General features: G+C 62.7%; 1 protein-coding gene across 4 annotated transcripts in view; it reads left to right on the forward strand.

Annotated features, from left to right (window-relative positions):
* Positions 1–25,467, forward strand: part of NFIC (nuclear factor I C) — a 55,776-nt gene that overhangs the window by 26,458 nt on the left and 3,851 nt on the right. The window contains exons 3-10 of one of the 4 annotated variants that reach the window (XM_047096540.1): positions 7,144–7,215; positions 10,162–10,236; positions 10,852–10,975; positions 11,614–11,738; positions 18,184–18,309; positions 19,916–20,100; positions 20,771–20,918; positions 22,906–22,991. In XM_047096540.1, coding sequence (XP_046952496.1) covers positions 7,144–7,215; positions 10,162–10,236; positions 10,852–10,975; positions 11,614–11,738; positions 18,184–18,309; positions 19,916–20,100; positions 20,771–20,918; positions 22,906–22,991 — 941 coding nt within the window. The remainder of the gene's footprint in view (positions 1–7,143; positions 7,216–10,161; positions 10,237–10,851; positions 10,976–11,613; positions 11,739–18,183; positions 18,310–19,915; positions 20,101–20,770; positions 20,919–22,905; positions 22,992–25,467) is intronic. The other 3 variants (XM_047096539.1, XM_047096541.1, XM_047096542.1) reach the window with 3 other exon arrangements.

The raw sequence follows: 25,467 nt of genomic DNA on the forward strand, positions 1-25,467 counted from the left end.
CCCAGAGCCGCCCTCTGTCCCCTCACCCAGTTTAATGGCCTCGCTGGAACTTAGAGCCGCGTGGAGTTATCCCGGGCCCCTTCTGTCTGCTCACTTCCTGTCTGTCTCTCCGCCCTTGGCACCCTGCCGTCCCCCCAGTGCCTGGCGAGTAGTAGGTGGTCACTAAACACCTGTGAGGTGAGTGTGTCACCTCGGCGTGTCGATCTCCCAATTAGGGACGGCCGCAGGTTTAGCCACCAGGATGAAGGGAGTTGTCTGGTGCCAAGGGGTGGGTGTTCCTGGGCGGGAAGGGCGGGACCGGAGGCCCAGCGGCGCCTTTCTCGGGGGCTGGGACGGACCGAATTTGGGCTCCTGGCCACGGACAGGAAAGAACACTCTGTACACTTGTCAGTGGGATCCAGTTTACATTTCTATTGTCGCCACGGTCATGTGCTTGTTTGAGCAAAAGGATACGGGAGGAGGTGACGTCCCGGCTACACATGAACGCCCCACGGGCCTGAGAAAGTCCAGAGAACCGGTCCGGGCCGAAGCAGGGAGTCGCTTGAGATTCAGCTGTTGCCAGTGGCCAGACTCTCACTTATACTAGCGTGAGCGTGGCTACCTATGCTCTGTGCGTGGTGCTAAAGAGCCTCGTGTGCCTCTCGGAGAAGGAGATCTTCGAGGAAAGGCCCGGGATGACAGGAGAGTGTTAGCCATGTAGATGCCGAAAGGACATCCAGGCAGAGGGTACCACACCACCTGTGCAAAGGCCCTGGGGCAGGATTGGGCCTGGCACGTTGGCAGAGGACCAGAGGCCCATGTGGCTGGAGCAGAGTGGACGATGGGCGAGAGAAGGAGGAGGGGCTGGGGGGGGGCTGGGAAGGGATGGGGCGGTCTGGCAGGGCCACAGGGGGCCACTGGAGGTGGGAGCCCCGGAGGGCGGTGGGCAGAGGCAGGACGAAGTTCATCTGGATTCTGAGTTTGGACAAACGCCGTCACCAGCACAGTATTTGTCCCCTTGTCAGCGATTGGCCCTTCCTCTTCTGAAGCAGCTCAGACTCCAGCCTCACCCCCATGAAGGAAGGCAGCGGTGGAGAAGGTTCGCTTTGCAGATGGGAAGACCGAGGCTCGGAGGGAGGACACGGGACTAGTCCAAGGTCACACGCCAGGCTGTGCCAGGCAGGGCAGGGACTCCGTGCGGCTCTGGCTCCCAGGAGACCCCCGAGGTCCGACGATCGGGGGGGCTACACCCCGCCCCCTTCCTTCAAGACCCCGGTGCGTTTTAAAGGCCCTGAAAAGCCCCCACAGCTGCTCGGAGACCAGCGATGCCCGTTCTTCTTGACCATGAGGCCCGTGCTCGGTCGGGTCTCGAACCACGAGCACGGGTCACCGGCGGGCACGTCCTGCTTCAGTTTTCCCCCAGGAGACACGTCCCTGGTGTCCTCGCGGGGAGAATACCGTTTGGGCAGCACGGGCTGCGGAAAACCGTGTCCGGGGGCCGGAGGGGGTGGGGGGTGGTGGTTGAGTCGACCAGGTCAGGAGAAAACTCAAAACAAAAAACGAAAGACAGGCCAACGACGTTTTAAAGCTGGCGTATTGGATGCGGTATGATATTCAACGAGATGCTCATGTATATTTTTTTTAAGTCCATTTATTTAGTTTTGAGACGGAGGGGCGGGGAGAGAATCCCAAGCACGGGGCCCGACGCGGGGCTCGAACTCACGAAGAGAGATCGTGCTCTAAGCCGAAATCAAGAGTCGGATGCTTAACCAACTAAGCCACCCAGGCGCCGCCCCCCTGCCCCCCGCCACCGTTTATGCGTTTTTACGAGGAGCAGATAAAACCGTCAGCCCATCAGCTTCCCTTGCTGTGCGGCCTTGGGGAACTTACTTGCGGTCTCTGGGTAACCCCGGGGATTGCCGGACCGGATCCAGGACGGCTTCAGGGTGTCAGACCAGACCGTGTCGCCCGTCGACGCACCCCGTCTCATGACACCGCGGCCCCTACCCCCGGCGACCCGAGCGGGGCGTGCCCGGAAGTCTCCCCAGCCTGCGCGATAGGGTCTGTAGGTACCAAGGACGTATTCTGTCCCTAGCTGTCCCCAGCACACGGATGAGTGTGCTCTTATCCCCACCACCTACTTCTCCCATCCCCCTCCCACCTCCCCTCTGCGGGTTCTCTGTAGTCAAGAGACCGTTTTCTGGCTTGTCTCTCCCCCGCCCTCTGTTTATTTAGTTTCTTCAACTCCACATATGAATGAAATCCTACGGCGTTTGTCTTTCTCCGACTGACACACTTCACTCAGCGTTACGCTCTCTAGATCCATCCATGTTGTCCTCCTGGGGGAGTTTTGAAGATTAAATAAGTCAGTGGAGGTGAACCGTGCAGCCCGATATAGTCAAAGAAATGAGTCACTAAGCATTAACAATTGGACCGTACCATTTCACCCAGAACCCTCATCAACCCTCCCAGGACCTCTAGTCTATGCCCCTCCTCCTCCAGGGGCGGCCACTCACATCTCCGAGCCCCGTGGGGCCTCCCTGGCACTTGACACGCCCCGAGTTTATCCCCTGGGTGAATCTGTTTGCTTGTTCATTGCCCGTCGCTCCCCCGTCAGGACCTGGGTGCCACGAGGGCAGGGCTTTTCTGCCCATTTTCGTCACACTGTGTCTTCCAGGCTTCTGACACCCAGGAGGTGCCCAGCAGTCAGTTCCTTTCAAAAGGAAACAGGGGGCGCCTGGGGGGCTCCGTCGGTTAAGCGGCGCCTTCGGCTCAGGTCACGATCTCGCGGTCCGTGGGTTCGAGCCCCGCGTCGGGCTCTGTGCCGACGGCTCGGAGCCCGGAGCCTGCTTCGGATTCTGTGTCTCCCTCTCTCTCTGCCCCTCCCCAGCTCACGCTCTGTCTCTCTCTCCTTCAAAGACAAATAAACATTTGTGAAAAATTATAATTAGAAAAAAAAGGAGCGAAGAGCAGAATTGCTTACCTTCTCCCTCCCCCCGAGCACTGGTTTTCACCCCCTCTGGAAACGGATGGGAGCAGGGCCTCCCCCCACTCGGCAGACACTGGGGCGGGTCATTCCGTGGGTGGTGTCCTGGGTGCTGTAGGGGGTGAGCGGCGTCCCCGGCCCCCTCGATGCCAGGACAGCCCCAGTCCTGACGACCACAGAGGCGCCCAGACTTTGTCCTGAGGGGCAGGATCACCCCCGTTAAGCAACTCTGCGATGGGCACATAACTTCTCTGACTTGACATCGGCTTTGGATAAGAGACTCTGAGCTGCGCCTCAGTTTACCAAACTCATCAGTTGGGTAGATTGAATCAATCTACCGTGACCGCTCTTCACGCAGTACGACTCAGCAGACAAAAGCCGTTGTCTTGGGGCCTGGGGCAGCTGGGGGCACTGGACATTAGCCGTCCTTTTTTTTTTTTTTTTTTTTTAGCGTTTATTTATTTTTGAGGGAGAGAGAGAGAGAGACAGAGCGTGAGCGGGGGAGGGGCAGAGAGAGAGGGAGACACAGGATCCGAAGCAGCTCGAGGCTCCGAGCCGTCAGCACAGAGCCCGACGCGGGGCTCGAACCCACAACCGTGAGATCATGACCTGAGCGCAAGTCGGACGCTTCACCGACGGAGCCACCCAGGCGCCCCTTTTTAAAAAAAAAATTTTTTTAATGTTTAGCCTGTCCTTTAAACATTATCCACTAGACGTCTGTTCAGACCAGAGGACACTGCATTTAAGGGCCGGCTGTCTAAGCAGATGAGAGGAGAAGGGACTCTCCGTGCCCCTTCCCTCCCGATATTTCATGGAAACATCCATCGCAGCTCAGCCCCGGGGGGCTGAGCTGGGCTCAACTTTCTGTGATGGTGGCAGGGTTCCGCACCGTCCAATCTGGTCCCTGCCAGTCTCGTGGGCTCCTGAGTAGTGAAAGGTGACCGGTGCTGGCGAAGTCCTGAAATTCTAACTTGATTTCAGTTTAGCTCACTTATGTGTAAAGTCGCATGTGGCTGGTGGGAGTTTTCAGGACCCAAGTGACAGGCAAGTGGTCAGCAGACAGATGAGACTTTTTGTGAAGGTTGGAGATACTTAAAAAATAAGATCACGTAATTAAAAGTCAGGACGTCCTGCCACCTGCCACCACGTGGACAGACCCGGAGGTCACGGTGTGCAGTGACAGGAGCCGGACACAGGACACGTCCCGCGTGACCCCACTCACAGGGGGTCCCCAGAGGAGTCCCGTCCACCGAGTCAGAGAGAAGACGGTGGGAGCCAGGGCTGGGGCAGGGGGCGGGGAGTCCGTGCTTCATGGGGACAGAGTCTCAGTTTGGGGAGATGGAAAGTTCTGGAGACAGATAGCGGGGGTGAATGCAGGACAGCGTGAGTGTGCCTGATGCCAATGAGCCGTGCGCTTAGAAACAGTTAAACGGTGGGGCGCCTGGGTGGCTCAGTCGGTCGGGCGTCCCACCTCGGCTCAGTTCGTGATCTCGCCGTTTGTGGGTTCGAGCCCCGCATCGGGCTCTGTGCCGACAGCTCAGAGCCTGGAGGCTGCTTCGGGTTCTGTGTCTCTCTCTCTGCCCTTCCCCTGCTCATGGTCTCTCTCAAGAATAAATAAACATCAAAAACAAAATTGAAAAAGAAACAGTTAAATGGTAAATTTTATGCTATGTCTATTTGACCACCATCTAAAAACTAAATTAAAAAAGATTTAATGACATAGCATGTCATTACAGCATCAGTGTTTAGAAACTACGCTTATTTAATTAAAAAAAAAAAAAAAACTCCCCAGACTATAGAAAGGGAAGGGTAAACCCCTTGACCCCAGTGAGGGGATCTCCATCGTACTCGGGGGTGAGAAACTGGGGAGTCTCCCCCAAGATCGGAACCAAGAAGGGCCACTCGCTCTCGCCACTTCCATTTGGTATCGTGCTGGAAGTCCTTGCCTGTGCAATAAGGCAAGAAAAAGGAAATCAGAGGCCTACAGATCAGATGACACAAGGGTCTTACAAAGAAAATCCCGAGCGATCTACGAAAACACAAACATCTCCTAGAACTACTGAGTGAGCTCAGCGGGGCTGCGGGATACAAGACCGACAGGCGACGGCCAGCCGCGGTTCTCAGCGCTCACAGCGGACAGTTAACCGCCACGCGGAACACAGTGTCGTTCACAGCCGCTCCCGAGCCCACGGTTTTTTGACCGTCAGTACCCACTGGCGCTTTCACACGCATTCGCTGACTTGGCGGCCGGCAAAGCCCGGAGGTGGGTTCTGCCATCTTTCTGCTCCCGGGAAACCGCGTGGCTCCGAGAGGTGGTCTGGGCAGCCCCAGGTCACAGGGAGACCTTGGCTAAGAGCCAGCTGTGGCCGAGCGCCCTCGCTCTCCACGGATGCAGAGTAACAACACCCTAGACGGAAACGGGGGGGGGGGGACGCAGCACGGACAGTGATAACGCCTCCCTCTGGCTGGCGACGTGCTTACTGTGTGCCCCCCACCCCCCACCCCGGTCTGGGGCTCTTTCTTGTATTCGCGATCGCCTTTTCTGTCAGGGGACAGCCTCTGAGAGAGACGTGTGGCTGTGCCCACTTCACGGATGAGGAGAGCGAGGCCCACAGCCCTGCGGCCCTGACCGGGCATCGCCTGAGCGCCCGCCGCGCCCTGCTGCCTGCCGAGGCCGTGTGGGCGCCGGATCCGGAAGAGGGTCCTGTGCCCGAGGCCGGCTGCCCGGGCTGGGCTCTTCCCAACGCGGCGGCCACCGTGCCCAGCCGCGTGGCCGTCCAAGCGGAACTGGCCGGAGCCAAGGGGCCGCTGGCAGCCCGGCCCGGGAGCGGCCACAGGGCGCGGGGCCGAGCCGGGCACGCTCGCCTCGGCCGCTGCCCAGCCCTGCCCAGCCCAGTGGGTCACGACTGGGGCTGCCCCCGTCCGCTCCTGTGGCGGGTCGGGAAACTGAGGCACGGGTCCTCGGCCCGGTGGCGTTCAGGGCACCCTCGATCTTGGCGGGCAGGAGGTGCTCGACACACAGGGTGTGCCAAGCCGCGAGGCGCACGGGGAGGGCTCCGCGGCCGTCCGGGGAGGCGTCCGCACGGTCACCCCCACGGGATCCCGAGGGAGCGGAGGGCGCGTCGCCTCGGAGGCTCCCGGAGCTGGGATGGGAACTCGGGCGTCCGATCCCGGAAGCCAGGCGGTTAACGCACGGCCGTGGGTCGCAGGTCTGGACGCACGTGCCCACTCATGCAGAAAGTCACCCTGGTGACGGGGGGGGGGGGGGGGGAAGCCCACATTTACGGCCATTTTAGGGATTTAAAATATTCTTTTAAGTTTATTTATTTTGAGAGCGAGAGAGAGAGAGGGAGGGAAACAGAGAATCCCAAGCGGGCTCCACGCCGTCCGCGCTGAACCAGATCCGGGGCTCGAACTCGATTCGGGCGTGCCCTAGGGGCTCCCGACCCGTCCGTATTACCTCTTTACCACCTCTCGGTGATGCCCACACCCCTTCGAAAGAGAGAAGTGAGGCTCAGAACAGTTAAGCGACTTGCCTGAGGGCACACAGCGGTTATGCCTGGCTTTGGAACGTGGCAGGTGGCAGGGGCCGGTTCTCCTTCTTTGGCGTCTGGCCGTGACTCCCACCACCTTGGTGTTTGACCTCAGAGACAGATAGGCGGGGCCGGGGGTTCCGTCAGGCCGGGCTCGTGGGTGTCCCCCCCTCCCGCCGCCCCCGCCCCGGTCCCGGGTGGACGCCGTGGGGGCTGCAGAGGGGTTGGCGCGCCTCGCCCTCCATCCAGGCTGCCGGAGCTGATAATGCTGAGCTCAGCGTCTGTCTGTTTCGCCGTCTGCCAAGGAGCCTGATTATTTTTAGATAAGATGGAGGGCGGGCGCCAGGGTGGGAGGGAGCCCCCAAGCCAGGCGGGTGGGTGGCCGCGTGGCGGCTGCAGGGGGACGCCCCTCTGCCCTCTCCTGGGGGCCCTGAGTGACAACCCAAGACCAAGGGCTGGGGCCCCGGGACTTCAAGGGCAGAGGCCGAGGGGAGGGGGCCAAGCGGAGACCCCCGGGCCTGGGCAAGCTCGGGACCGCTTCTCCACGGCGCTGCCCAGCCTGGCCCCGGCACGGAGGCCTCCTCCCCCCCCCGGGGTGGGGTCCCCTGCAATGTCACCATACCGTCCCCCTCCTTCTCTTTGCAGACGCGGAGCAGAGCGGTAGTCCCCGGGCAGGGATGGGCTCCGACCAGGAGGACAGCAAGCCCATCACGCTGGGTGAGTTTGGGGATGGCGAGGGCTGGGGCGCACGGCCCCATCGTGCTCTGCGTGGCCCCGCGTCGGCACCTCACAACCATGCTATAGGCAGGCACTGGTATTGTTCCATTTTGTAGATGAGAACACCGAGGCACCGAGAGGTCAAGGGGCCTTCCCAGGGGCAAGCAGGGAGCTGGGGTTGGAAGCCACGACTCCGAGCTCCCGCCCTCTGGGCCCTGAGGGGCTCACCCCACAAGAGAGGGCCCTGCTTCTGCCCTGGTCTGCTCCCATAATCGCCCTCCTGGACCAGAGCGGTCACCTCTACCCTGGTCCCCTGGCTTCTGTCCTCGCTTCCCTGTCTGTCCTAAGGTGGCCAGAGAGCCCCCATGAGCTCTGAGTCAGGTCCTGCCCTCCTCTGCTCACAGTCCTCTAGGGGCCCCACCTCCCTTGGGGCAAAAGTCCCCCCGACCCCCAAGGCCCTGCAGGACCTGTCCCTGTGCCCTGCCTGCCCTCCCTTCCTCCCTCACTTCCCCTCGGTCTCTCTGCTCCAGCCACATGGGCCTCCTAGCTGTTCCTCCAACAGTCCAGGCCCAGTTCCTGCTTCAGGGCCTTTGCATGTGCTTTGCCTTCTATCTGGACAGCTCATTGCTCTCTCTCTCTAGATCACCCAGGTCTTAGCTCACATACTCCCCCTCTCAGATTTGCTGACCTCAGACAGCCTCAGCCACTCTCAATGACCACTTTCTGTTTTATTTCCTTTTGAGGAAGTTAGTGATCGCCTATGTATTTGCTTAGTTGCTTGTTTGCTTCTCTCTCCTAATGCAACCTCACCTGCTCGAGGGCAGAGGCTTTTGTCTGTCCTGATCACTACTGTGTCCTCAGCACCTAGAATAGGACCCTGGTACACAACAGGTGCTCAATAAATATTTGCAGAAAGAAAAAAAAGGAGAGAGGGAGGGGTGAAGCAGAGACAAAAAGAGAAGTGGTACACAGGGGTGGAGGAGGAGAGATAACAGGAAGGAAGGATGGAAGAAAAAGCAAAGGGGTGAGGACGTCCCCGTCGGAAAGGCCGGCACAGGGAGGCCGGATGGTTCCAGGAGCGTCACAGGCCCCCGTGCCGCTCACCACGGGCCGGCTGTGACCCTGAGTCCTCCTTGGCCTCCTGTGATCCTCAGGCGCCTGCCTCCAAGCCAGATGTTCAAGGCAGGCGGGGGCAGCGGCGCTTGGCCTGGTCCCATGGGGAGCTCCAGCGTCTGGCGGAGGAAAGCACTTCCTCCCACCCGCCAGGGAGTCCCCTGGAGATGGAGCTGGGCGAGTGCTGCACAAACAGGAAACCCCGGTGGGGGGAAGGCGGAGGGGCGTGCTGACAGCAGCTGGCCAGCTGGGTGGCAGGAAACGGCCGAGGCCGCTTCCCCTGGACGCTGGGGGCGGGGGGTGGGCATCGCCCTCTCCTCCCAGGGATGTGGCGGCCCTGAGCCCCCCAGCACGGGGCTGGGCATATAGTAATTGCTCAATAAATGGTGTGCACAAAGCTGGTAACCGGGGAGACTGGACTTTCCGGACTGGCCAGGACTTGGGTCTCTCACAGCTGGGGAACCGGGCACCCAGGTCGGCTCCCTGTGGCCCGTGCTGCCCCCTGGGGGCCTGGAGAAGAACCGCTCTCGCCACCCCCGAGGCCTAGAGCCGCCCACCTGCTGGTCCCTTCTCCACTCTGACCACCTTCCCTGGCTTCTTTCCCTCCTGTTGCCTCCAACCCCAGGGCCTTTGCATGGGCCACTCCTGGCAGTATCGTGACCCTCAGGGAGGCGGCCAGACCTCCTGTTTAAGGTCATCCTGATCGCGGCAGCCGACACTGGCCTGCGTGGCCGTTACCCTGCACCAGGCGCCGTCCTTGCCACTTCCCAAACTTTAATGTCTGTAGGCCTCTCGGTCCTCTTTCAGGCAGGCTCCCCACCCCTGCCTGCCGACCACCGCCTGACGCGTGGTGCCTTTGCCTTAATGATCTAAAAAAAAAAAAACCCAAAACCGTATTGTGGTTAAATTCACATGACAGAACACGTACACTTAGTGGCGTTGACTACATTCGTGCTGTTGTGCAACCATTGCCTCTAACTGTCCACAACACTTTTGTTGCCCTGAAAAGAAGCCCTGTCCCCACCCCTCCTCCCCCTCCCCAGTCCTCGGCCCCCATGAAGCCCCCTTCCTGTCCGCGGATGAGCCCATTCAGGACGTTTCACACCCGCGGACTCACGCCCCGTGTGGCCTTGTGTCGGGTTCTCTCCCTGAGCGTCGTGTGTCCGGGGTCCGTCCACGGGGCGGGGGTGGGGGGGGGGTGCGAGAGGCTGGCTCCCAGCCGTCCAAGGTCAGCCAAGAGGAGCCACACCTGTTTCCAAATCCGTTAAATGGGTCCCAACCACTGCATACCAGAGAGGAGGGTCCCTCTTCCTTTGACATTAGGCAGGCGCGGTTCTGGGGACATGGGGGACTTTAACTGCTGCGGGTGGACCTTCCATTCAGCCTGTGATTCTGAGCCCCTGCTGTGTGCCAGGCTCTGGGCCAGGCACTGGGGACACCGCGGGACCTGGGCACACAGACCTCCCCGTCAGGACAGAGCTCCCAGTCTAGAGGGGGAGGGATAAGGGGCTGCAGAACCGCGTGACACGAGGAGAGCAAGCCAGCCCCTTGCGGCCAGTTGATTCCTATCAGCCACCCCGATGGCAGGGTGTGTGGCCCCCACTTTGGAGATTAGGGAGCACGGAGGCTCACGGACAGGAAGGGACTTGCCCAAGAGCACACGCGAAGCGGCAGCCGAGCTGAGATTCGAACGCAGGTCCGGCCTCTGCCTCCGTCTTGCCACGGGGCTGCAGGGGGTGGACAGGGTGACCACTCCAGCCCCCGGAGTCTGGGTAGCCCAGGGTGTCGAGGAAGGAAACAGACCCAGTGAGTCCCATTTTCTCCCTGTTCCAGACACGACCGACTTCCAGGAGAGCTTCGTCACCTCCGGCGTGTTCAGTGTCACCGAGCTCATCCAGGTGTCCCGGAGTGAGTGTCCCCGCCCACCCTGTGCTGGGATCTGGAGAGGGGAGGGGCGCGGGAGAGGGAGAGGGGGCTTTGGGATGGGGACTCTGAGAAAGAGTCTCAGGGAAAGGGAAGCTGCCCATCACCCTGCCCTACTCCCCTCTGTCACCGAGCTACGGTGCCTAGGAAGGGCAGTAGGTAGGGGCCCACACGCCCCACCCGCTTTGCCTCCTGTTCCCTTACCTTCCTAATGTACCTGCTGGGGACCCACCCACTCCCCAGACACCCCCACCTGAATTCCAGTGCAGGGAGTTCTGGGCACTGTCCTGCCTTAACCCTGACCATCACCCTCCCTGTCCAGATCAGCAGAGCCTGGCCTCAGGGAGCACTGGGAAGCTAGTCCTCCCGCCCTGGCTATGCCTCTGCCTCACAGTGTGGGCTTGGCCTCTCTTGCTGGCTTTGGGCTTCTGACCCATAGAATGAGGACACTTTCAGCCACGTTAGGAACCAGGCCAGTCAGGGGACGGGGTTCCTTTTGGGGCTGGCCAGTCCCCCGGTGGCTCTCCCCACCCCTCCGGGGCAAACTGCAGCCCTGGACCTTGCACCCTCTCTCACTCTGCCCCCTCTCGCCCTCCGCAGCACCCGTGGTGACTGGAACAGGACCCAACTTCTCCCTGGGGGAGCTGCAGGGGCACCTGGCATACGACCTGAATCCAGCCAGCACAGGCATGAGGAGAACGCTACCGAGCACTTCCTCCAGCGGGTACGTGCCCCGGTCCCTGCCTCTGGGCATTCGGCCACCCCTCGCCCACCTCCACCTGGCCCCGGCTGGCTGACTCCTCTCCCTGGAATGCCTGTTTTCAGGGTTCACATGGTAAACTCCTACGTATCCCTCAAAACCCAGCCCCAAGTGCTCCTTTCCCCAGCCCTGATACCCCACCCAGGGCTCCCACAGCCTTGAGTCCTATCAGCCCACGCCCTGAGACTCCACGGGTATAGCCACTGGTTCTTGGGGAGATACGCTGGGTAACCTTGAGCCGGTCACAGTGCTTGCGTGGATTTCCGCCATCTGTAAAATGGGATCATAGTCCTACCGGGTTGTTCTGAGGTTTACGGTAGGCCGAGTGCTTATCCAGGGTTTTAGTGCGCAGCCTGCCAGCCGGCCGTCTGCGCTCGGCCGAGAGCCTCACTGCCTCTGGCCCCGGGCGTCCCATCCGAGCGATGGGCAGGTTGAGGCAGGTGCTCCCCGAACCGGCTGAAAGCCCGCGGGAACCTCGACGTCTCGCGATAGCACCCTCCCCGCCCTGCCCCCTACGGACCGGAAGTCAGCCCCAACCGCCCCCGCCACACCCTCGCGTCGCCGTGGTAACCGGCCTGCGCTCCGTTTCCCTCGCCCTTTAGGAGCAAGCGGCACAAATCGGGCTCGATGGAGGAAGACGTGGACACGAGCCCCGGCGGCGATTACTACACCTCGCCCAGCTCTCCCACGAGTAGCAGCCGCAACTGGACGGAGGACATGGAAGGAGGTGGGGCTGGCAGTGGGGGCGGAGCGGGCCTCGGGGCCGGGGTTACCGCGGCGGGGACTACATGTTCCGGCAGGCACTGCGCCGGCGCCGGGGTGCGGGAAGCCCTGGGGCTGGGGCCGCGGGGCCTCCTGGGAGTTGTAGTCGCGCGGGTCGCTCGCCGCTGGGAAGTCCGGACTCACGTTCCCGGAGCTTCTGGGTTCCGTCGGGGCCGGGGAGGGCGGAGACTGTCCCTCCCGCGGCTTTCCTGCCCTCTGCCCGGTGCAGCCTCGTCTCCGTGGGGCTCCCGGACCTGCGGCGTGGACTCGGTGGCGCTTCTGATCGGCAGCGCGCTTCTTCCCGGGGTCCGCCCTACGCTCTCATCTGGAGGGTCCCCGCTGGTGGGTCCCGAGCTGTAGCATGCCCCGTCGCAGGGGTCCTGCTGATCTTCCGAGATTCCCGTCTCCACGGGCTCGGCCTCCGCGCGGTCCCAGGTCTCCTTTTCTCTGAACCTCCTTTTCGGGGAGAGGCTGGCCTCTCACTCGTCTGCCTTTTTAGGGCCTTCCCCAGAACGGGTCCTGTTCTGCAGGGGCGGCATTGCCACAGGCTCCCCAGCGGCCTCCCCCGAAGATCTCCGTTCCTTGGGGTCCTCGTCTCCACCGCGGTTCTCCTCCGGAGAACCCGAGTTTCTGCTCTCCCGCGGGCTGGCCTCGGGGCTGCTCGGGGACACTATGCTCAGGGGGGCCCACAAGCTTGCCTTGCCCTGGGCTGGGTGTCCCTGGAAATGCAAAAGTCCCCAGCGGAGTCTGTGTCCCAGAATTTAGAAACGTCGCTCAGTCCAGACCCTTACCCCTTAAAAAGGGTTCACCCCGCGGATTACCCAATGGTTGCCAGCGTGGACTCGGGCCCACCGGCCAGTACAGCCTCTGGTGACCGCACTGCTCTGAGCCTCCGGTTCCTCATCTGTAAAATGGGGTTAATATCTGCACCGCCCTCTAAGGTTGTGGGGATTAAGTGAGTTAATACGTGCGGTGTCCCTAAAACAGGCCTGGCGCATAGTACACACCCAGTAAACCTGAGGATTTGTTTGCTTGCCCCCTGCTTTTTGGTCCCTACTCCCTATTCCCGAAGGGCCGGCTTTCTTATAAAGGTCTGTCTACACGAAGACCATACCTACAGGATTCCTGGAAAGCATTACAGTTAAGAGGGCAGGTTTAAGTGTCAGAGAGACCTGGGTTTGAAATCCAGGTCTGCCATTGGCTCGCTGTGTGGGCTGTGTAACTTTGGGCAGGTGACTTGACTTCTCTGAACCTCAGTTTTCTTATCTTCAAAATGGGATTGATGAGATAACTCTTCTTTCCTGGAGCTGGGAGGAGGAAATGGTAGAAGGCGCATAAAGCAGCCACCTGGCACACGATGAGTGCCCAGGACACAAGAGAGTTCGTTGTTCGTGTCTTTATAAAATCCCCATGTCTGTGAATGAGTCTCTATCATGTCTGGTTGTGACATTTGAGCCCCAATGGCCCTCCCTCTTCCATTGTGTTGGCTCCCAGGGCAGGTACCTAACCTTGGGAGGATGTGTCTCCCTAGGAGGCTCTAATTTGTGGGTCAAAGTGTCTCCATGGTTCTCTCTCCCTGTGGGTTCCCCACTTCTGACAGGTTTGCCTCTGTAAAGATCCTGTGTTTAGTAAGCTTTAAGTTTGATTGTGAGAAACAGAAACCCCAAAAGGACAGTGCATTTCTCTCCAAAGTAAATGTCCAGCCATCAGCAACCCTGAGACTTAGGCTCCCGCCTTTAGCTCCAGTGAATGTGGAACATTTTTTTAAACATTTTTTTAAACTTTATTTTTTAGAGAGAGAGAGGGAGACAAAGCTCGATTGGAGGAAGGGCAGAGGGAAAGGGGGAGACACAGAATCTGAGGCAGGCTCCAGGCTCTGAACTGTCGGCACAGAGCCCAGTGCGGGGCTGGAACTCGCCAACTGTGAGATCGTGACCTGAGCTGAAGTCGGATGCTTAGCCAACTGAGCCACCCAAGTGCCCCAAATGTGGAGCATTTTTGAATGTTTATCTGTTGGGTTTTTTTTTTTTTTTTTTTGAGAGAGAGAGAAAGAGAGAGCACGAGCAGGGGCAGAGAGGGAGAGAGAGAGAGAGAGAGAGAGAGAGGGAGGGAGAGAATCCCAAGCAGGCCCCACGTTGTCAGCACTGAGTATGATGCAGGGCTCAAACTCATGACCTGTGAAATCATGACCTGAGACGAAATCAAGAGTCTATCGCTTAACCAACCCAGGTGCCCCCAAGTGAATATGGTTTTCATTCCCACCTTACGGTCCAAGACAACTGCTGGAGCTCCAGCCCTCATGTCTGCTGTCCAGCCAGCAGGAAAGAAGGGTCAAGTCTGAGCATGTCCTTTCCCTTTAAAAATAATTCTCAGAGGATGCGCTTACCTCTTCTGCTGATGTCTGGGCCCCTGAGTCGCTCCTAGGGCCACACCCTGCCGCAGGGGCTTCTGGGAAATGTAGTCTTATTTTTCGGCAAGTATGTGCCCGTCTCAAATTTAAGGGTTCTGCCACTAAGGAAGAGGGGTAGGGCAGATATTGGGAGACTGTTAACTTCTGCCCTGCCTTTAATGATTGGGAACCCCAAAGCGCTTCTCGTTAACTCTGTGATCGACGGGACCGGCCACATATAAAGCGTGTGCTATTTAGAGCTGGAGGGCAGCTTCTGCGATGTAGCCACAGCAGCCCGGAGAGGAAAAATTATAGCCTTAAGTCTATGGATTAGAAAAAGAGAAAGGATGGAAGCCGAAAACAAAAACAAAAACCTAGCTTTCAATGCAGGAAGCTCGAAAAGAGAAAATCAATCAATCAATCAATAAAAGGAAGGAAATGCTCGAGAGGGTCACTGGAGCCTGGTGTGAACTTCCTGCCCTGAGCGTGAAGCGGCAGCAGTGGGGGTGGACGAGGAGGCAACTGACACCCCCTTCTGGTGTGCCCCACGGAGTCACAGAGCTGAATCTGTCCCTTGTGGTTTCCATCGGTCGCTTCAGGCGATGGCAGACCGGCTCCCTCCTGTGGGGCCCTCAGCATAACCCCCAGCGGTATGCTGGTCTGCACGCTGCAGGTGCGCCCAGCCTGGTGGGGAAGATGGACTCATCTCTCCCCCTCCTCCCTCCTCTTCCCTTCCCTCCTCCTCCCCTCCCCCTTCTGCTCCTCCCGGCCCCCTTCTCTTCCTTTCCTCCCTCCTCTTCCTCTGCGGCCTCCTCCTCCCCTTCCCATGTCCTCTTCCCCCTCCCCCACAGTCTCCTCCTCTTGGCTCCCTCCAGCTTCCTGTCTAGACAGCCCCCAATTAGCTGCTCATTAAGGGGGTTAAGCTGATTAGAGCACCCCCTCCCTTCCTCTCCTCCCGCCACAAGGGCAGTGTTCCGCCAACACCCGCCTCCCCCGGCATCTGTGCTCCCGTACCTGGGGCGGGGCGGAGGTCTGGGGGATCTGTCGGCCCCACCTCCCAGGCCTCGCGCCAGACTGAGGCCTTTGCCCTCTCTGTGCCCAGATTGGGAGTGCCTTTTCTCCTCCCGAGGCCTTCCCTGGTTACCCACCCAAGCAGGCCAGAAAGGGCCCCCTCTGCTCAGCCCCCGGGAGTGCTTTGTTCCTGCTGCTTCTGTGGCCCTCCTGCAGGGGGCGGAGGCACCCAGCCACGCAGGGACCAGCTCCTTCTCTCTCCCCTGTCACGTGGGGGGCTCCCCCCGCCTCTTAGAACCCGGAGGGCAGGAGGGGCGCAGAGTGAGGCCTGTGGAGTTACGGTGTTGGGTTTGAATCCTCTCCCCCCGCTTCTTGGCTCTGTGGCCTTGGGCAAGCGACCTCCCGTCCGGCGTCAGTCTCCACATCTGTGAAACGGGGGTGACAACTGTGACCCGCACGGGGCGGGTGTGAGCGTGACACGAGGGCAGGCTCCGATGTGCGCTGCCCCCAGGGGACAGGACAGCTGGGGGGAGGGCGCACACACCACAGCGGGCCCGCCCGTGGCCTGGGGCCGTGGAGACCCGGCCCGGACATCATGTGCAGTCACCATGCACACGGGGGAGGGGTGCGGCTGGGCGAGCACGCGGGCGCACGCGCAGATGGGGCCGCTCGTGGGGTAGGGTCCGTGCTGCCCCGGCAGGCGCACGCGAGGGACCGAAGGGAGGACACTAGGCAGAGGGTGCAGGTGTGGATGTGCTCGGATGGGGACAGACGCGGTGCCGGGATGGGGACACGGGGGGGGGGGGGGGGGGGGCGCAGAAAGCGGCTCGCACCCGGGCCGCAGGGCGTACCGGCCTCGTCTTAACCAGACCGCGTGACGGCCTGTCCGTTGAGCCGGGAGGGATGCCCAGACGCGGGGAAGCACACTCGGGGCCTCTAGGGGCCTGCCCCGGAGCACGAATGGCCGTTCTTTCCTGCAGGGCCCCGGGCCAGGCTCCCCCACTCCCTCCCGCCTGCCCCGGTTCCCCCAGGCCCCATCTCAGGAAGCTCTAGAAGGGCCTGCGGAGATGCGGCTGGGGGCAGGGTCCAGCCAGGCTATTTGCATCCAGGACGGGCTGTTCTAGGAAATCCTCCTAAGTGAGCCTCCGCCGGCCCTAACCTCATTCCCACCAGGCCCCGTGCCAGCAGGGAGCTGTCGCCCCTGCCGCACGCACCCACATACGCACACGTGTGCACGCGCACGCACGTGCACGCGCACGCCGCCTGCAGGGCTGACCCCCCCCCCCCCCACCTGCCGGCCATCCCGGGTCCCACCGGCTCCTGTCCCCCGGGACGGCCTGGGCTCCCGGCTCCAGAGGCGACACTTGGCTGCCAGGCCTCTTGGGCCTGCTGACCCAGGGCCCCGGACACACTCACTCCCAGCACCGTGTGCGTTTGGGGCTATGAGGGCAGCAGGGTTTGTGACACAAAAGCAGCTGACTTCCCCGGTGGCCCTGGGGCGGCTGGTTCCCACATCTGTATCACCACCAGCAGGACCCAGCATTGAGGCCGAGGGAACACGGTTGGGGACAAGGCTGGGGGCGGGGGGCCAGGACACGGGTGGCAGGAGACCCCCACGCCCGCGACAGCAAGCCTCAGAGGCGGGCCGTGACTCTCACCAGGGTGACTCTGCCCGGGGACGGCAGCGGCTGTCACATCGGGGGGCCCCTGGCGTGGGGGGTGCAGGCGAGGACGCTGCTTGGCCTGCGGTGCCCGGGGCACCTCCACAGGGAGTGACCCTCCCCGATGTCAGCGGTGCTGGGTGGGAGGGCACACCCCTCACCATGTGCGGGTCCCCTGTGGGCCTCGGTGGGTGCGTTTCAGTCTAAAACTTTTTTCTCCTGCAATTTATTTATGTATTTGTTTGTTTATTTGTGAGAGCACCCGTGCATGAGCGGGGGAAGGGCAGGGGGCGAGCGAGAGAGAGAATCCCAAGCAGGCCCCCCGCTTGGCACAGAGCCCAATGTGGGGCTCGATCCCGCGACCCTGAGATCGTGACCTGAGCTGAAATCAAGAGTCAGACGCTCGACCGACTGAGCCCCCCCGAGTGCCCCTAGAATACATTCTGAAGTGATTTCTAAACATGCCCATCGGCAGGCCCCACTGCACCGAGATTCTGGTCGCCCCGGGGGAGCCGGGCCCGGGACTCTGCCCCGATTCCCCCCCAGCTCTCCCGTCTGGAGGTTGGCAGGGACGGGGCGCGGGGAGGAGGGGCGGGGGCTCCCCTGAGTCTTGAGGGCCAGCACGTGCCCCTCACCGGGATGGCCTGTCCCCTTCACGACAACGGGGACTCCTGTGCCGCGGTCTCTGTGGACTCCTTGTGCACCCTTGGCACACCATTCATTCGTTCGTTCATTCATTCATTCATTCATGGAGGAAGGTGCCAGGGGGTGAGCCGGAGGCCGGTAGGGTCCCTGAGGGCCGCAGCCGCCCCGGGCAGCCGGCGGCCCGTGTGAGGCCCGTCCACACAGGAAACTCCCAACGGGTCAGTGAGCCAGACCCTGGTCTAACGGCTACAGGGGCTCTATCCCATTTTATCCTCTCGATGGCCCCGCGAGGAAGGTTCTGTTCCCTTACCCCGGTGAGGAGGAGTCTGCGGGCGCAGGGCCACTCTGGGCCTCGTCGGCGTCCTCCCGGCTCACCCCTGCCTATTGGGGCTTTAGGACGGCCCCTCGTCTCTGCCCACCCTGCGGGGTACGGGGTGCCTCCGGAGGGTGGGGCAGCCTGAGCCGTCTCTGTCTCTGCAGGGAGAGAAGGCAGGGGCCGGGCCGTGACGTCAGGGGCCTCTGCTGGCACCAGGCTCCTCGTCCCGTGGGCCATGTGACCCCGGGCAGCCCCTCTCTGCTCTGAGCCTCGGTCTGCCCCCCTGGATGGTGGGCTCCCAGCCCCCTCGCCCACGGGTGCTGGCGGGGGGGGGGGCAGGGGCTCTGACTGCCTGCAGGCCTGTGACCCTCTGGCTCCTCCCACACAGGCATCTCGTCCCCGGTGAAGAAAACAGAGATGGATAAGTCACCTTTCCACAGCCCGTCTCCCCAGGACTCCCCCCGCCTCTCCAGCTTCACCCAGCACCACCGGCCTGTCATTGCCGTGCACAGCGGTGAGCACATGGGCCCCAGGCAGGGAGGGGCGGCTGGGCCCTGTGATCAGGCACCCCCCCGCCCCCCGCTTGGGCCGGGGAAGTCCCTCTGGCCATCTGACCGTGAGTCCCGGTGCCATAGCCTCCCGGCTGGGCCACAGCACCCAGAGGTGTCATGGTGCGGAGCGCCTGGCCCTGATTCAGGCTCTGAGGCCTCAGTTTCCCCCTCCGTACAGGAAGGAGGTACAGTCTGGGCTTGCCCGTCCCCCCGCTCCCCTTAGCTCACACTCCACCCCCACGGGGTTGGGTGGTCACAGAGGGAGGCAGACACTCCCGACGCATGGCTGGACACACAGGCCATACGGGGGTGCTCCTGGCCACAGGGACAGGAGGCCTCACGTGCGACAGAGGGAGACCGACTTGAGCAACCACAGGGCACGAGCCGAGCTGGTCACGGTGCACCTGGCTCTCCTTTGCTCGTCCGTCCACGGGGGCTCATAAACGTCCCCCTCCCAGGGCTGTCTTTCGGGCCGAATGGGCTAATCGCGGTAAGGGCTCGCGTATCGCCTGTCGCCCCATTGTCCTGATGGTGACGATTTCGCTGCACACAAGGGCAGGCACACACGCAGGGAGGCAGGCGAGAATCAGAACAGTGCAGCGGTTCGGATCAGGAGTCGGCAGACCAGGCCCGCGGCTGCCTGTTGTTGTAAATAAAGTTTTATTGGTGCACGGCCCTGGCCGGCCGTCCATTCGCCTTCAGGCTTCAGCGGCAGAGGCAAGTAGCCGCGAGAGACCGTGGGGCCTGAAAAGCCAAGAAGACTTACTCTGGCCAGGAGCTAGAGAGAGGGAGGGGGCGTGAGCTACCTTGGGGGTGACGGGAACGTTCCAGAATTACAAAGCGGATATACTAGAAGTCACCGGATCGTTTAAAAAGAGAAAGCACGGGCTCGCCACTCAGCCACGCACAGGAGCGGGGCGCCCCCACCCACTGCCCCGCGGACGGACCCCGACACACGATGCTCAGGGAGGGACCCAGACACGAGAGGCCCCAGAGTATCTGAAACCCATTTCTGTGAAACATCCAGAACAGGAGTGTGATGGCTGAGGGGGACGGAGTTGCTTCTCGGGATGATGAAAACGTCCCACGAGCCGTCGTAGCAGTGGTTCCACGGTCCCCAATCGTGCCAAAGCCCAGTGAAGTGAATACTTGGAAAGGGTGAACTTTATAGTACGCAAATTGTATCTCCACGGTAAAAACAGTAGTGACCACCGGCCCCTTGCGGAAAGAGCCAGCCGAGCCCTGGGTTAGGGTGTGGGCTGTGGGGCCAGACCCTCCCCCGGGTCTGCTGCCTGGTCTCTGGGGGGGGCGGGCGGAAGGGACGTAACCTCTGACAGCCACCTCATCGTCCGGGTTAATAACAAAACCGGACAAAACCGGGGCGGCAACAGAACGCCGTGGGCTCGTGGTAGAACGCCATCGAATTTGGGCGTGTAAGAGACAACAGGGCCTGGCCGGTGGCGGGGCTCGCTGGGTCCTGCTCTGTTCTTATTGGAGGCACCGGGGCGCAGGGGACACCCGCACCCCCAGCCGCAGCCTCCAGTGACCGTCCCGTCCTGGTCTCCACAGGGATCGCCCGGAGCCCTCACCCCACCTCGGCCCTGCACTTCCCCACGACCTCCATTCTGCCCCAGACGGCCTCCACCTACTTCCCGCACACGGCCATACGCTACCCACCTCACCTCAACCCCCAGGACCCGCTCAAAGATCTCGTGTCGCTGGCCTGCGACCCAGCCAGCCAGCAACCTGGACCGGTGAGTTTGCGGGGGGGGCGACTCGGGCCTCCCCTCGGCCCCACGGGCCGCCTGCCCACGCGGGACTCCGGGCGACGTCCCCCGGGGCCCCGGCTGTCACTCGGCCTCCGTGTTGAATGGCCTTGTGGATGACAGGGCCGCCACCTTCCCTCGTCTGAAGCGCCCGGAGCTGGGCCAGGTCGGGACCGAGGCTCTTTTGCGTGTTGGAACCGACGGCGCGTAGCTGGCCCCAAACCCGCCACGGTCCCGTGGCTGCGGCGCGGGCCCACGCTCGCCAAACTCCCGCGGAAGCTTTTGGGGCTCAGAGCGGTTGCGCCTTCCGAAGCTGGGGCCGAGGCGGTTGGCCGCAGGCCTGCCGGCGAAGGAGGCGGGGCGCGTGCGGACCCAGCCGCGAGGCCGGGTGTCGTTTAGGGTGAGGTGGCGTCTCGTGCAAGGAGAGCAGAGGGAAGAGAGCGGCTTGAGGAGGAGACGAGGGGTCCCCGATGCCGCCGCGGGCCTGCGGGCTCAGGCGAGTGGGCACCAGAGGCACCCACCAGACTCGTCCCGGCCCCCGGCTGGCCCGGCCCGGCCCTGCTGCCCCTCAGGCCCTCCCCCGGCGGGGCCCGCAGACGGCCGCCCGGGGCAGGGGGGCGCCCGCCGCCTTAACCACCTGTCTCTCTGTTCCTCCCAGTTAAATGGAAGTGGTCAGCTCAAAATGTCCAGTCACTGCCTTTCTGCTCAGATGCTGGCGCCCCCGCCCCCTGGGCTGCCGCGGCTGGCGCTCCCCCCTGCCACCAAACCCACCTCCGAGGGAGGAAGCACGTCGCCGACCTCGCCCTGTAAGCACTCGGGAAGCGGTGCCCGTGGCAGGGCGGGCGTCCCTGAGGGGCCCCCTCCCCTCCCCTCCCCGACTGCTGGGGCCCGGGGCTCAGGCCCGGCCTGCCGGGTGCTGGTGAGTTTGGTGGGTCCCCAGACGGAGGCCCACAGGGGCCCAAGGCAGCCTTAGGGAATGGCAGGAGAGGGCCGGGGGCAGTCTGGGGTCCCCGCGCGCCCGCTCTCAGTGATAAGCGCCCTCCTCTGTGCGACGAGCAGGTGGCCGTAGGCGAAGATCTCAAACTGGCGGCCCTGGGGGCAGAGGGAGCCCCCAGAGGCCTTGTGCTTGTGCAAAATGAGAATTTGTCGTTGTCGTAGAATCAGGACAGCTCACTGGAGAATTTCCAGAGTTCTAGACTCTTGGGGGAGAAAGCAGCCGAAACGGGCCCGGCTCCTGCCGGGCGCCCATGCTGGGCCACGCCTCTAGATGGGACAGCCCCCACCTGACCCCAGAAGGCCTTGAGTTGACTGCCTCGCCTTCTAGAACTTTCCACGCTCTGGATGCGGTTCCAGTGACAGCTCGCTGGCCCCTCATGCACCGCCAGCCTGGGAAGCGGCTCCCAGAATCGCACTCCCGAGGTCCACCCATCAACGGTGGCCCTGCACCCAGGCTCTCCCTGGACCCCAGTGCGGGCTTGGGCGGGCCGTCCACCCTCCTCCAGGCTGCCTCACTCTGGGCCACCGTCCTCTGGGCCATCCCGTGAGGCCGTCTCAGTCGGTGTCCCTGAGCAGATGGTCTCAGAGACCCCCGACCCCTCAGTCTGGCCCCCACACTGTCTCTGAGCGTCTCTTTCCTTTCCTCCCCAGATGAGGTTCCTCACCCGCCTTGAGCAGGAGGGACTGTCGGTTCACCCCCTTCCCCACATGCGCACCCCCTGCCGCCAGCATCCACCGCCTTGCAGGGGGCCCAGGACAGCTTCGCGTACGACGGGCTGTCTCCGAATGCCGCGTGCGGCGCGGAGCGCCGGGTTTGAATCCCGTCTCTGCAGCCCGCTCCCTGTGTGTCTTCGGGGAAATGCCCTCCCCTCTCTGAGCCTCCGTTTTCTCAGCTGCAGAATGGGACGGTCCCAGAGCGCCCCGTCGCAGGGCTGTGGGAGCGAGCCGATGAGATAGATCGGAGAGAACAGTCAGTGCCCCACCAGGCGCAGAGTAGGGAGCAAATACGCGGGGAGGGTGACCTCCTTCCCCGTCTGTGCAGTGGGGCTAATGATCCCGTTTGCTAGATCGAGGCCACTGCGGGTTGAGTGGGACTGTGCCCGGTGCCTGGCACAGACCTGGATTCCTCCCCCTTCCCCTGCACGCGGATTTCACCGGCAAGTCCGGCCTGGCGCCTCCTCCCGCCAGACCCCCACCCCCCACCCCAGGGCCTCACGCCCCCCACATACCCCACCCTGGCTGATGCCACCGAGGGACCGTCCCGCCCTCCCCCCCAGACCCCGGGCAGCCCTGGGCATCGTTTACTTGCCAAGAAAACGTAACCGGTCAGATGAAAGCCTCCGCGGCAACGTGTGTGCGCGCGCGGCTCGCGCGCGCGCGCGCGTGTCTGTGCGCGCGCGCGTCTGTGTTGCAAACCCCCGGCCTTTCCCCCGAGCAGCCTCCGAGAGGAAAATTAATAAGTAAAGCGCCCTCAATAATTCATGGCGCCCCGCGCGGGCTGCAGGCCGCGGTAGCAGGACCGAAGCACACCCTGAATAATTCACAGGCGGTTTCTGATCATGCATCGCATCTCGTGCCTGCGCTCTCAGCGGATGCCCCGCCCGGGTGACCCCGGGGCCCGAGACCGTGGGCTTTCCGGGGCTGACCCGGATCGGCTGGGGAGGGCAGCGAGCTCGGAGGCGCCGGGTGCTGGGTGCGAAGGCCCGGCTGTGTGACCCTGGGCAGCGGCCACCCTCTCTGGGTGCTCCCGCGCAGCCCCCTGCGCTAACGGGCTCTCGGTCTCTCTCCTCCCCGCAGCCTACTCTACGCCCGGCACGCCCCCTGCAAACCGTTCCTTTGTGGGATTAGGACCAAGGGATCCAGCGGGCATTTATCAGGCACAGGTAGGGGCCGAGAGGCCGGCTGGGGCGGGGTAGGGAGGGGCAGGGCAGAGGGGCCTGCCTGGGCTCGCAGGGAGAGGCAGGCCGGCTGGTCCCATGCCGCCCCTCCAGCTGCACCCCTGGCACGGGAGCCAGCTTCCCATGCCCTTCCAGGGCCTCGAGCCCACGCCCAGGAACGTGGTACGGCCCCAGACCCTGTGTGTCACCTCCCGGCGGGAGACACGGCAGAGCTGCTGTGAGGCCGGGCTTTGTTACCGCCCCAGGCCCGTTTGTACAGATGGGAAGACTGAGGCCCGCAGAGGCGAAGGGATCTGCCCAGGATCACACAGCACGTCAGCCCAAGCTTGCAGCCCCCGAGCCTTTGTCCCCGCCCGTGCTGCTGGTCGGAGGGACCATGAGAAAGGAGGGCAGGGGGTGGCAGTGGACTCTAGGACTCCGGGGGCAGGTGGGGAAACTGAGGCAGCCCATGGCAGGGGGCGGGGCCTCCCGGGAGAGCACGTGCACCCCCACCCCAGGCTCCAGTCCCAGAGGTGGAGAGGGGGGCAGCAGGGGCAGAGGCGGCATTGCTCCAGGGAGTGGGCGCCGGGGTGGGGAGAGGGGGATGGGCCGGGCCGGGACACGGAGGCTCAGAGAGGAGGAGTGAGTTGCCTGAGGCTGCACAGCCGTGGAGGGCAGAGCCCCAGTGGGTCCGGAACTAAGACCGGTGGCTCCCAGCTTCCCGCAGGGTTGGGGTCTGAGTCTGTGCCGCACGCGGGCCGGGAGTGTGCTGCCAGATGGTGTCTGGGGGTGGTGGCTGGGCCCCGGGGCCCCCACCCCCCAGCGCGTGTTGGGGAGAGGGCTGCGGGATGTCAGGCAGCCCCAGGGCAGCCCCTCCGGTGCCCAGATGCACAGAGAAAGCAGCCCGGGGCTCCCCAGCATCTCCCAATTGCCGGAACACGCAGAGCGTGGGCATTTGTGGGACCCCGGGGGCCACATTTGGTTGCTCCCGGGACCGTGGGAGGGTTTCCTGCGGCAGAGTCCATGCGCAGGGACTGAGGGGGACATCGGGTACCTGGTAGCTACATCCCCCTTCCCCGGCGGAGACCAGAATCGGCCGGGGACCCTCCGGGGCGGACCTGGTTGCTGCTGACAGCTCACCGGGGCCAGAGTGTATGGGGAGGAGCCAGCCATCGCCCTCCCTCCCTGCCCGGGCCCCAGCAGTGAGTGCTCGCCCCTGGCTCTGCTCACCCACTCTGAACCTCCGTCTCTTCCTCTGGCCTTGGACACTTCCCGGGGGAGAGTCTTGGAAAGGCCCGCAGCCGTCGAAGCTGGACCAGTTTTATCTAGAAAGGGCTCCAAAAGGCAGACACCGTCCCACATACCTTCCACACCCCGAGTATTAAGTGTTGTGCCTTGCTCAGAGTCACCCAGAAAGCTGGGGTGACTCCAGGACTCCCCACTTTGAGTTTGGGGTACCCCGTGGGCCACCCTCTCTAAGCCCTGGCGTGGATACTCCCACCCCCCAGGGCTCCGGAACCCATGCATTTCCTCGCCGCCCCCAACCCCACATCCCCGATGGGAGGGGGGGAAATGTCCTGATTTCTTCAGAAACCAAAGGTAATAAAAATGACAGGGAGGAGGCCTTGCCCGCTTAACCCTTCCCCAGGTCCCCACCCCCCTGCCGCACCTCTCCATTATCGACCGCCACTCGGGGGTCCACCCCAGCAGACATCCTAGAAGAGGAGGGAAACCGAGGCAGACCAGGGCAGTACTTTGGTTCTGCGTGCTTCTCATTTCCCCCTATGGTCCAGTGGGGCCCAGACTAGTAGGAACCTGGGGGAGGGGGCCTCCAAGGCCCTGCCTGGGGAAGGAGGGGTTGGAGCTGGTGCAGAAGTGGCTGGCAGGAGAGAAGGATCAGGGTCCCCGGGCAGGGGACTTGGCACCGACAAAGGCTAGAAACGCCAGAGAAGCAGCTTGAATGTGGGGTTTGTCCTGAGGGCCGTGGGGAACCATGGAAGGGTTGAGAGTGAGGGAGGGGCACAACCAGATCTGAGAATGAGAAAGAACTCTCGGAGGCTGGCATTGGTGGGGTGTGTGGGGCACGGAAGGGAGATGTCAGATTGATGGGAGACTCCCAAGGGAGCCTGGGTTGTAGAAGAGGTGAGGCCTGAGTCCGGCTGAACGGGAGGGCATCCTTGGGAGAGACCCTGCCCACGCTGCTGTTGGCTGGACCACAGATCTGTGGACTAGGGGCGCCCCAGTTCCCTGGGGGTCAGGTGCCCCTCTCTGCTCCCTGCAGACCCTGAAGGGAAGGAAGGGCGGGGAGGAGGAAACCATGAGACCCTGTTCCCCACTCTCGGAGCCCCTGTGCAAAGGGCTCAGAGCTCAGAGGCCTCTCATTTCTGACCCAGTCAGCACTTCTGCGTCTGCCTTCATTATTCCTGGGAGGTTTGCTTTCCTCTGCCTCCCCCCCCAGCCCCCAATCCCAGCCTAGAGCCGC

This window comes from Lynx rufus, unplaced genomic scaffold (genome assembly GCF_022079265.1).
Source record: "Lynx rufus isolate CCGP_SWC_20201006 ecotype Redwood Valley unplaced genomic scaffold, mLynRuf1.p SCAF_4, whole genome shotgun sequence".
Classification (NCBI taxonomy): Eukaryota; Metazoa; Chordata; class Mammalia; order Carnivora; family Felidae; genus Lynx; species Lynx rufus.